The sequence below is a fragment of the Ranitomeya imitator genome, chromosome 1 (genome assembly GCF_032444005.1).
Source record: "Ranitomeya imitator isolate aRanImi1 chromosome 1, aRanImi1.pri, whole genome shotgun sequence".
NCBI classification, from domain to species: Eukaryota; Metazoa; Chordata; class Amphibia; order Anura; family Dendrobatidae; genus Ranitomeya; species Ranitomeya imitator.
The window spans coordinates 968,953,337-968,964,984 of record NC_091282.1 but is presented as its reverse complement, the minus strand read 5'-3'; the positions used below and the strand labels follow the sequence as shown (position 1 = coordinate 968,964,984).

Sequence of the window (11,648 nt, the reverse complement as noted above, 5' to 3'; positions counted from 1 at the left end):
AACTCTTTGAAATATACAAAAATAATAAAAAAATAATACATATACTCCGTGAAATCATCATCTGTAATAAATAAAAGTGAGCACATGTATCTGATCACAGCGATCCCCCTCGTCTGCTGCGCTCATTTAATCTTCGGGAAGAATAGGGGCTCCTCTTCCTCTGAATGCACAGATAAATAATGTATGAAGGAAACCTCCCTTTCCATTTTCCCCCTTTTTCTCCTTTTCTTAGTGAGTTCAGCCTAAATTTTCACGCTTTCATTCAAGGGGTACAAAAGCTTACAAATTATACAATGACTTCTAACCTGGCCCTCTGGCAAGCAACATTTTTTTTTCTCTTTTTACAAATAAATCATAGCGGACAGATGGAAACGAGCAGATAGAATGACAGAACAAAAAGGTATTGTGACAAAATCTGGCAAAGTGAACGAAGTGCAAGTCAGAGGGAAAGTTCGGATTGACACATTAAATTCCCACAACGATCTCCAAGCAGTGGGAAATAAACAGATGCAGCAGAGTCCCCCTTATCTATGGACACGAGGGTCTGAAGACCACCAGCTACTGACAGCTGATTATCCCCTTGGCTTATAAAATGGATTTGGTTGATTTTAGGAACTTTCTGGCAGACCTACTTGTTTCTCTGACGTAAGATTCCCTAGCCCTGATTACTATCACGGTCACAGTTCCGTCATGTAGTTTGTGCTTTCTCCACTCCAGCAGTAAGGACATCTCGTTGGCATCCGGAGAGAGCGATGGCATCTGGAGAGGAAGACCCCACAAGGTTTAAACATATGGGATTCACATGCTCTCGCCCATATAACCCTTGTTTATTGGCCCCAACATTATGTACAAAGAACATTCAGAGCTATTTGGTGATCAGGTAAGAGAGGTTTTGCTGGGTGAGGGCTCCGTGTAAGAGGCGATCAGCAGGTTGCCAGTAATCTAGGATGTCCGAGGTGGAGCTGGCAGGGCTAGCAGGGGACAGTGAGCCGCAGGATGAAGAGGGAGAGGATGTGCAGCTCCATGAGGAAGCAGAAGGGCTTGGAGAAGGCGGGGAATCATGGATCAGCACAGAAGACGTGGTGCAGCCGTGAAGTTGGTCTGACAGGCGTAGGGTCTCAGACAGCGCCCAGATGTAGTTGTGTGCAAAGCGTAGGGTCTCTATCTTGGTGAGCTTGGCATCCTCAGGAAAGGTGGGCAGCACTTCCCTGAGAGCATCCAGGGCAGAGTTCAGGTGGTGCATGCGGTTTCTTTCCCGATTATTAGCTTTCAGACGGCGGGTTTTTTTGATCTTCAAGACAACTTCACCATTTTTATTGTTGCGTGTACGGTTACGCCTGGGCTTCTTGGTGGCATCTGTGCCCATTATTCCATCTTCTGATGGTAGGCTAGGGGTGAACTGCTGCTCATCATCTGAGGTGCAGGGCTGAGGTGATAGACTGGAGGTGGACATGGAGCAAGGTGACGACATCTCCTCCTCTCTGAACTCGCTCTTTACCAACACCATTCTGTAAGGAGAGAGAGACATGGCATTATACCACTGTGCCACGACATGGATCACAGATGTAGCAGTGACGTAAAAGACTGCCCCGGACACACAGATGTAGCAGTGCCGTATAAGACTGCCCCGGACACACAGATGTAGCAGTGTCGTATAAGACTGCCCCGCACACACAGGTGTAGCAGTGCCGTATAAGACTGCCCCGGACACACAGATGTAGCAGTGCCGTAAAAGATTGCCCCGGACACACAGATGTAGCAGTGCCGTATAAGACTGCCCCGGACACACAGATGTAGCAGTGCCGTATAAGACTGCCCCGGACACACAGATGTAGCAGTGACGTAAAAGATTGCCCCGTACACAGGTGTAGCAGTGCCGTATTATAGGACTTTACCAGGCGCACAGATGTAGCAGTGCCGTATTATAGGACTTTGCCAGGCGCACATATGTAGCAGTGCCGTATTATAGGACTTTACCAGGCGCACAGATGTAGCAGTGCCGTATTATAGGACTTTACCAGGCACACAGATGTAGCAGAGCCGTATTATAGGACTTTACCAGGCGCACAGATGTAGCAGTGCCGTATTATAGGACTTTGCCAGGCGCACAGATGTAGCAGTGCCGTATTATAGGACTTTACCAGGCACACAGATGTAGCAGTGCCGTATTATAGGACTTTACCAGGCGCACAGATGTAGCAGAGCCGTATTATAGGACTTTACCAGGTGCACAAATGTAGCAGAGCCGTATTATAGGACTTTACCAGGCGCACAGATGTAGCAGTGCCGTATTATAGGACTTTGCCAGGCGCACATATGTAGCAGTGCCGTATTATAGGACTTTACCAGGTGCACAGATGTAGCAGAGCCGTATTATAGGACTTTGCCAGGCGCACAGATGTAGCAGTGCCGTATTATAGGACTTTACCAGGTGCACAGATGTAGCAGAGCCGTATTATAGGACTTTACCAGGTGCACAGATGTAGCAGAGCCGTATTATAGGACTTTACCAGGCGCACAGATGTAGCAGTGCCGTATTATAGGACTTTGCCAGGCGCACATATGTAGCAGTGCCGTATTATAGGACTTTACCAGGTGCACAGATGTAGCAGAGCCGTATTATAGGACTTTGCCAGGCGCACAGATGTAGCAGTGCCGTATTATAGGACTTTACCAGGCGCACAGATGTAGCAGTGCCGTATTATAGGACTTTGCCAGGCGCACATATGTAGCAGTGCCGTATTATAGGACTTTACCAGGCGCACAGATGTAGCAGTGCCGTATTATAGGACTTTACCAGGCGCACATATGTAGCAGTGCCGTATTATAGGACTTTACCAGGCGCACAGATGTAGCAGTGCCGTATTATAGGACTTTACCAGGCGCACAGATGTAGCAGTGCCGTATTATAGGACTTTGCCAGGCGCACAGATGTAGCAGTGCCGTATTATAGGACTTTACCAGGCGCACAGATGTAGCAGTGCCGTATTATAGGACTTTACCAGGCGCACAGATGTAGCAGTGCCGTATTATAGGACTTTGCCAGGCGCACAGATGTAGCAGTGCCGTATTATAGGACTTTACCAGGCGCACAGATGTAGCAGTGCCGTATTATAGGACTTTGCCAGGCGCACAGATGTAGCAGTGCCGTATTATAGGACTTTGCCAGGCGCACAGATGTAGCAGTGCCGTATTATAGGACTTTGCCAGGCGCACATATGTAGCAGTGCCGTATTATAGGACTTTACCAGGCGCACAGATGTAGCAGTGCCGTATTATAGGACTTTACCAGGCGCACAGATGTAGCAGTGCCGTATTATAGGACTTTGCCAGGCGCACATATGTAGCAGTGCCGTATTATAGGACTTTACCAGGCACACAGATGTAGCAGTGCCGTATTATAGGACTTTACCAGGCGCACAGATGTAGTAGTGTGGTGTTTGTAATTTCCCCCAGCAGGCTTACTGTAAATCGCTGCATGCTGTGGGAAGTGACAGGCTCGGCTCTGCTACATGCGGTGCCCCCCCCCCCCTCTGTAATCCCCTCCCAGGCTGGGCACTGACCTGCGGCTGAGGTGATGCTGAGGGCGGCTCCGCTCTCCTGGCACGCGTCCTGCTGTGGAGAAGTGAGGCTGCTGTGGCTGGGCGGCTGTGTGTCTGGCACACGACCCTCCTCATAGCCCTTATATAGCGCCCCGCTACAATCAGCGCTGCCCCGGGGCACAGCGCCCCCTCCCCGCCCGGATTACTCTCCTCAGCATCCCTCATCCTCGCACTTCTGCGCTGCCGGTGCTCAGGTCTGTTGTTCTGTGGCTCCGCCCCCCTCTGCCCCCCTGTCACTGGCTTTGGTATCCTCCGTTCCCCGCCTGCTGATTGGTGGCTCGCGCTCGGCTGAAGCGTGCCGCTAATTTTATTAATGAATAGTGGGGGGATCAGCCAATGGCGACGCCGGGACGGGGGGCAGCGAGACACGCGCGTGCGGGAGCAGCTGAGGATGAGGCGGGAGGCAGCTGCCGGCAGCAGCCATTATATCACCCCACATAGAAGAGACCTGGAAGGTTGTGCGGTCACAAAGTCTCCGGGCTATTGGAGTTCTGGATGTGAGACACCGCGAGCAGCGCTTGTATACACCGCTGTCATCCGTCCGTCCATCCAACCATCCATCCATCAACGCTATCGTTCATCTGTAATCAGATCTATCTCTAATCTGATCAATAATCTCTATCCATCGCTTACTAGTTATGTAGCAATCAATGTAGCAAATATCTAATCTGTCCATCATCTGTAATGTTCTATCTATAGACTTGTCTATATCTAATCAAACTAATTATTTCACCATATATTTACTCAATTTATCAAATATCTACTATACTACGTGGACATGCATATTCTAGAATACCCGATGCGTTAGAATCAGGCCACCATCTAGTAATCTATAATTATGTGTATCTACATATCTGATCTATTTATAAACCATCTATAATTATCTATCTATAGTACAAAAACAATGAATATAGTGGTTAATTAGCCCATATGGGCCCTGGCAGCTTGACCTGAAACCTCGGGAGCCCGTACGGGCAAATAAACCACCATATGTTTTCTAAGGAGGAGTGCTGTCTTCAGCGTTTTTGTACTGTATTGAGGATCGGTCTATGCCTGGAAGGTCTGGCACCCATTTTTCACATGTAGCTTGCTAGTGCTGCCTTTCAACTTTCTTTTATATTTACATCTATCTGTCTATCCATCTACAGGTGCTTCTCACAAAATTAGAATATCAGCAAAAAGTTAATTTATTTCAGTTCTTCAATACAAAAAGTGAAACTCATATTATATAGAGTCATTACAAACAGAGTGATCTATTTCAGGTGTTTATTACTGATAATATTGATGATTATGGCTTACAGCCAATGAAAACCCAAAAGTCATTATGTCAGTAAAATAGAATAATTAATAAAAACACCTGCAAAGGCTTTCTGAGCATTTAAAAAGGTCCCTTAGTCTGTTTCCGTAGGCTCCACAATCATGGGAAAGACTGCAGACTTTACAGATGTCCAGAAGGCAGTCATTGACACACTCCACAAGGAGGGTAAGCCACAAAAGGTCATTGCTAAAGAAGCTGACTTTTCACAGAGTGTTGTATCCAAGCATATTAATGGGAAGTTGTGTGGTAGAAAAAGGTGCACAAGCAACCAGGATAACTGGGCCATAGAATAAAAGAACTGGACTGTTGCTCAGTGGTCCAAGATGTTTTCAGATGAAAGTGAATTTTGCATTTCATTTGGAAATCAAGGTCCCAGAGTCTGGAGGAAGAGTGGAGAGGCCACAATCCAAGCTGCTTGAGGTCTAGTGTGAAGTTTCTACAATCAGTGATATAAGAAAATTTTACAGGAGACTGAGAAGAGGGGAGAGAAAACCAGAGAGCGCTACCTAAGTGCAATAAATTACATATAGAAAACAATTGTGATACATATATATGCTCACCTGTGGGGGGTTGTGCAGGATATGCACAACGCTATGTAGCAATTTGATCACAAGTAGGGATCCATCCTCGTGGTATGCCGCCCTTCCGATTGGTGTGAAGTTGCGTTGTTCCTGTTGCATTCACAACTCCAAGGGATATGTGAGAAAAGACATCGGAGGAGCTCTCCTTCTCTTGGAATGAATCCACAAACAGATGTCAGATATGAACCACTCCTTCAGGCGATGATCAGAATGGTGAAGACCCTTCACAATCAGTGATGGTTTGGGGAGCCATGCCATCTGCTGGTTTAGGTCCACTGTGTTTTATCAAGACCAAAGTCAGAGCAGCCGTCTACCAGGACATTTTAGAGCACTTCATGCTTCCCTCTGCCGACAAGATTTTTGGAGATGGAAATTTCATTTTCCAGCAGGACTTGACACCTGTCCACACTGCCAAAAGCACCAATACCTGGTTTAAAAACAACAGTATCACTGTGCTTGATTGGCCATCAAACTCGCCTAACCTTGACCCCATACAGAATCTATGGTGTATTGTCAAGGGAAAGATGTGAGACACCAGACCCAACAATGCAGACAAGCTGAAGGCTGCTATCAAAGCAACCTGGGCTTCCATAACACCTCAGCAGTGCTACAGGCTGATCGCCTCCATGCCACGCCCCATTGGTTCAGTAATTGATGCAAAAGGACCCCCGACCAAGTATTGAGTGCATTTACGGAACATACATTTCAGGAGGCCAACATTTCGGATTTTAAAATCATTTTTCAAGCTGGTGTTATAAAGTATTCTAATTTACTGAGATAATGACTTTTGGGTTTTCACTGGCTGTAAGCCATAATCATCAGCATTAACAGAAATAAACACTTGAAATAGATCACTCTGTTTGTAATGACTCTATATAATATGAGTTTCACTTCTTGTATTGAAGAACTTAAATAAATTAACTTTTTGATGATATTCTAATTTTGTGAGAAGCACCTGTATATCTATCATTATGTTTATCTACATATCTAATCTATTTTCCTTACCTATTAATCATTATCTCTAGATATCTAATCTGTTCATCAAGTACTATTCTAATTATTTATCCACATCTGTAATTATTATTCTATCAATCATTATCTATCTATCTATCTATCTATCTATCTATCTATCTATCTATCTATCTTTTATTTTATTCCTTCTTTATGACAATAGCAGACTGTGAGCCTGTGTGGATAGGGCCCTCTCCTTTCTGTACCAGTCTATCATTGCTAGGGCACATTCCAATCACCGTGAAAAAAGGTTCAGATTTTGGACCTGAAAAGTGGGACGAGTGTCATACGATTTTCATGGGAGTACAATCCAATCTTAACACTTAGCATCCAATTTACATGTAAATGCAATCCAATTGCAACGTGATTTTAACATGAGCTTTTACATGGAGGAATTCTCTATGTAATTTGCACATAGTTTTCCAAAGGAAGATAGATACAATATATGCTGGTAAAAAAAAATAAAGGGAACACTTAAACAACAGAATATAACTCCCAAGTAAATCAAACTTCTGTGAAATGAAACTGTCCACTTAGGAAGCAACAATCAATTTCACATGCTGTTGTACAAATGGAACAGACAACAGATGGAAATTATTGGCTATTATCAAGACACCCTCAATAAAGGAGTGTTTCTGGAGGTGGAGACCACAGAGCACATCTCAGTACCAATGCTTTCTGACTAATGTTTTGGTCACTTTTGAATGTTGGTTGTGTTTTCACACTCGTGGTAGCGTGAGACAGACTCTACAACCCACACAAGTGGCTCAGGTAGTGCAGCTCATCCAGGATGGCACATCAATGTGAGCTGTGGCAAGGTTTGTTGTGTCAGTGTAGTGTCCAGAGGCTGGAGGTGCTATCAGGAGACTGGCCAGTACACCAGGATACGTGGAGGGGGCTGTAGGAGGGCAACAACCCAGCAGCAGGACCGCTACCTCAGCCTTTATGCAAGGAGGAACAGGAGGCCCACTGCCAGAGCCCTGCAAAATGACCTCCAGCAGGCCACAATCGTGCATGTGTCTGCACAAACTGTTAGAAACTGACTCCATGAGGATAGTCTGAGTGCCCGACGTCCACAGATGGGGGTTGTGCTCACGGCCCAACACCGTGCAAGACGATTGGCATTTGCCACAGAACACCAGGATTCTCAAATTTGCCACTGGCGCCCAGTGCTTTTCACAGATGAAAGCAGGTTCACACTTGGCACATGTGACAGACTTGACAGAGTCTGGAGACGCCGTGGAGAGCGATCTGCTGCCTGCAACATCCTTCAGCATGACCGCTTTGGCAGTGGGTCAGTAATGGTGTGGGGTGGCATTTCTTTGCAGGGCCGCACAGCCCTCCATGTGCTCGCCAGAGGTAGCCTGACTGCCATTAGATACCGAGAGGAGATCCTCAGACGCCTTGTGAGACCATATGCTGATGTGGTTGGCCCTGGGTTCCTCCTAATGTAGGACAATGCCAGACCTCATGTGGCTGGAGTGTGTCAGCAGTTACTACAAGATGAAGGCATTGAAGCTATGGACTGGCCCGCCTGTGCGGCCCTCCAAAGAAATGCAACCCCATGCCATTACTGACCCGCTGCCAAACCGGTCATGCTGAAGGATGTTGCAGGCAGCAGATCGCTCTCCACGGCATCTCCAGACTCTGTCACATGTGCTCAGTGTGAACCTACTTTCCTCTGTGAAGAGCACAGGGCGCCAGTGGCGAATTTGCGAATCCTGGTGGTCTGTGGCAAATGCCAATCATCCTGCACGGTGTTGGGCTGTGAGCACAACCCCCATCTGTGGACATCGGGTACTCAGACCATCCTCATGGAGTCGGTTTCTAACCGTTTGTGCAGACACATGAACATTTGTGGCTGGCTGGAGGTAATTTTGCAGGGCTCTGGCAGTGCTCCTGTTCCTCCTTGCACAAAGGCTGGGGTAGCGGTTCTTTTGCTGGGTTGTTACCCTCCTACGGCCCCCTCCACGTCTCCTGGTGTTCTGGTCTGTCTCCTGGTAGCGCCTCGTCTCTGGACACTACACTGACAGACACAGCAAACCTTGTCACAGCTCGCATTGACGCACCATCCTGGATGAGCTGCACTACCTGAGCCATTTGTGTGGGTTTTAGAGTTCGTCTCATGGTACCATGAGTGTGAAAGCACAACTAACATTCAAAAGTGACCAAAACTTCAGCCAGAAAGCATTGGTACTGAGATGTGGTCTGTGGTCCCCACCTCCAGAACCACTCCTTTGAGTGTGTCTTGATAATTGCCAATAATTTCCATCTGTTGTCTATTCCATTTGCACAGCAGCATGTGAAATTGATTGTCAAACAGTGTTGCTTCCTAAATGGACAGTTTGATTTCACAGAAGTTTGATTTACTTGGAGTTATATTCTGTTGTTTGTGTTCCCTTTATTTTTTTGAGCAGTATATATATCAGTGGGATATATAATCAGTGATTTGTGTGTGTAGTTTTCTGTACATGTTCTTTTTTTTAATAAATTCCCAATGTGTCATGGCACCCTCAAACCATTCCAGCAACATCTGAACTCCGATATGGAGCTCCTGACCTTCTAAAATTTGCACTGAGCCTCAAAAGTAGTTTATGATCACATATGGGGTTTGTATACTGCCCCTATTGGACAAACAATCAGTAGATTTGGTTTCCAGTACCATCTCTATGCTGACGACACCCAATTATACACTTCTTCTGTTATCACGCCGACCTTTTTAGAAAACACCAGTGATTGTTTTACCGCTGTCTCTAACATCATGTCCTCCCTCTATCTGAAACTGAACCTGTCAAAAACTGAACTCCTCGTGTTTTCTCCCTCTATTAACCTACCTTTGTCTGACATTGCCATCTCCGTGTGCGGTTCCACCATTACTCCAAAGCAAAATGCCCGCTGCCTTGGGGTCATACTTGATTCCGAGGTTTCATTCACCCCCCACATCCGATCACTGGCTCGCTCTTCTTATCTGCATCTCAAAAACATTTATAGAATTCGCCTTTTTCTTACTTTCGACTCTGTAAAAACTCTCACTGTTTCACTCATTCATTCTCGTCTGGACTGTTGTAACTCTCTACTAACCGGCCTCCTTCTTACCAAACTCTCCCCTCTCCAATCTGTCCTGAATGCTGCAGCCAGGATCCTATTCCTCACCAACCGTTACACCGATGCCTCTACCTTATGCCAGTCATTACACTGGTTACCCATCCACTCAAGAATCCAGTACAAAACTACTACCCTCATCCACAAAGCACTCCATGGCTCAGCACCACCCTACATCTCCTCTCTGGTCTCAGTCTACCACCCAACCCGTGCCCTCCGCTCCGCTAATGACCTCAGGATAGCATCGTCAATAATCAGAACCTCCCACTCCCGTCTCCAAGACTTTATACGTGCTTCGCCGATTCTTTGGAATGCACTACCTAGGTTAATACGATTAATCCCCAATCCCCACAGTTTTAAGCGTGCCCTAAAAACTCATTTGTTCAGATTGGCCTACCGCCTCAACGCATTAACCTAACTATCCTTGTGTGGCCCATTAAAAAAAAAACAAACAATCAGGTTCCTCGCATCAAGTTCTCATACACTTTATGCAGTTAATAGCCCTCTGTGTCTGTACTGCTACATACTTAGGCAGTTAACTGGTTCATGCAGCTTTACATGAACACCCGAGCCTTACACTATGGCTGGTCCGAATAACTAAAGCAATTGTTACCATCCACCTCTCGTGTCTCCTCTTTTCCTCATAAATTGTAAGCTTGCGAGCAGGGCCCTCATTCCTCTTGGTATCTGTTTTGAACTGTGATTTCTGTTATGCTGTAATTTCTATTGTCTGTACAAGTCCCCTCTATAATTTGTAAAGCGCTGCGGAATATGTTGGCGCTATATAAATAAAATTATTATTATTAGTGCCGTACTCAGGAGAAACTGCCCAAACATTTTAGTGGGAAACTCTGCTGCCTCATTACTGTATAGTGAATGGATCCTCGGGGGTTTCATCTGTCACGTTATTCAGAGATTTAGAAGGAAATCACAAAGTAAGTGCTCAGCGTAGAGCGCCGGATTAATGTGATCCCAAACGTAATGTAAAATGTTCCCAATTAAAGCTTCAACTCAATCCACAAAAAAGCAAGTCCCCACTTAAGTCTGTCATCCGTTAGCGGAAATATAGGGACTTCCACGTTACTGGTAGCACAAAGGCTCTGGAAAAGTCAAATGGTTCTTCGTTCCCCAAAAGAAATTCAGCAAATTCTCCACTTCCAAATCCCCTCTCACTTCTGGGCCCCAGCGTGCCTAAATCACATTTGGGTATGTGCACACGATGCAGATTTAGTGCAGAATTGGTGCAGAACTGCAGCAGATTTTTCTGCTGCAGAACTGCACTGTGATTTACAGTACAATGTAAATCAATGTGAATAGAAAAAAGCTGTGCACATGGTGCAGAAAAATCTGCGCAGAAACACTGCAGATTTCAAAGAAGTGCACGTCGCTTCTTTTGTGCAGTTCTGCAGCGTTTCTGCAGCAGATTTTTCTGCACCATGTGCACAGCTTTTTTCTTTTCACATTGATTTACATTGTACTGCACAGAAACTGCACAGAAACTGCATAGAATCTGCACAGAAACTGCACAGAAACTGCATAGAAACTGCGCAGAAACTGCGCAGAAACTGCATAGAAACTGCATAGAAACTGCACAGAAACTGCATCAAATCTGCAGATGCAGATTTAGTGCAGAAAATTCTGCACCACATTTCCTGCGTGTGCACATAGCTTAGTGCCCACATGTTTGGCATTTCTGTAGAGATGAGAGCCTAGCTAATTTACAGGTTGTCTCCAGAAGCATGATCTAATAATGTACTGTATAATATAATACATAATATAATATAATTTACTGGTAACTGCAACATACTGGTCACTACAAGGGCAGTTTGCAATTTTCACTCAACAACATCCACTGCTGCTTGTTTCTGGAAAACACCCATGGAGTCAAAATCGTGGCTAGGCTATGGCTAAGTAAGCAGTACTGTACATCCACATGTGGGGTATTTCTACATTCAAATTGTGGGACAAATTTTGGTGCCATTTTTACCCATATCCTAGTATGAAAATGTAAAACTTGGGGTTAACACACAAGCT

General features: G+C 45.6%; 1 protein-coding gene across 1 annotated transcript; it reads right to left on the bottom strand.

The window, feature by feature from the left end:
- Window positions 1-737: 737 nt before the first annotated feature.
- Window positions 738-3,652, bottom strand: NEUROG2 (neurogenin 2). The gene is made up of 2 exons (XM_069745736.1): window positions 3,564-3,652; window positions 738-1,508 (listed from the first exon to the last, which is right to left on the bottom strand). The coding sequence occupies exon 2, from the start codon at window positions 1,505-1,507 to the stop codon at window positions 866-868; it is 642 nt and encodes a 213-aa protein (XP_069601837.1). The 5' UTR covers window position 1,508; window positions 3,564-3,652; the 3' UTR covers window positions 738-865.
- Window positions 3,653-11,648: the final 7,996 nt, after the last annotated feature.

Bases quoted from the DNA above. Each gene is read 5' to 3' on its own strand.
- NEUROG2 (XM_069745736.1), bottom strand. From the start codon at position 1,507: ATGGTGTTGGTAAAGAGCGAGTTCAGAGAGGAGGAGATGTCGTCACCT.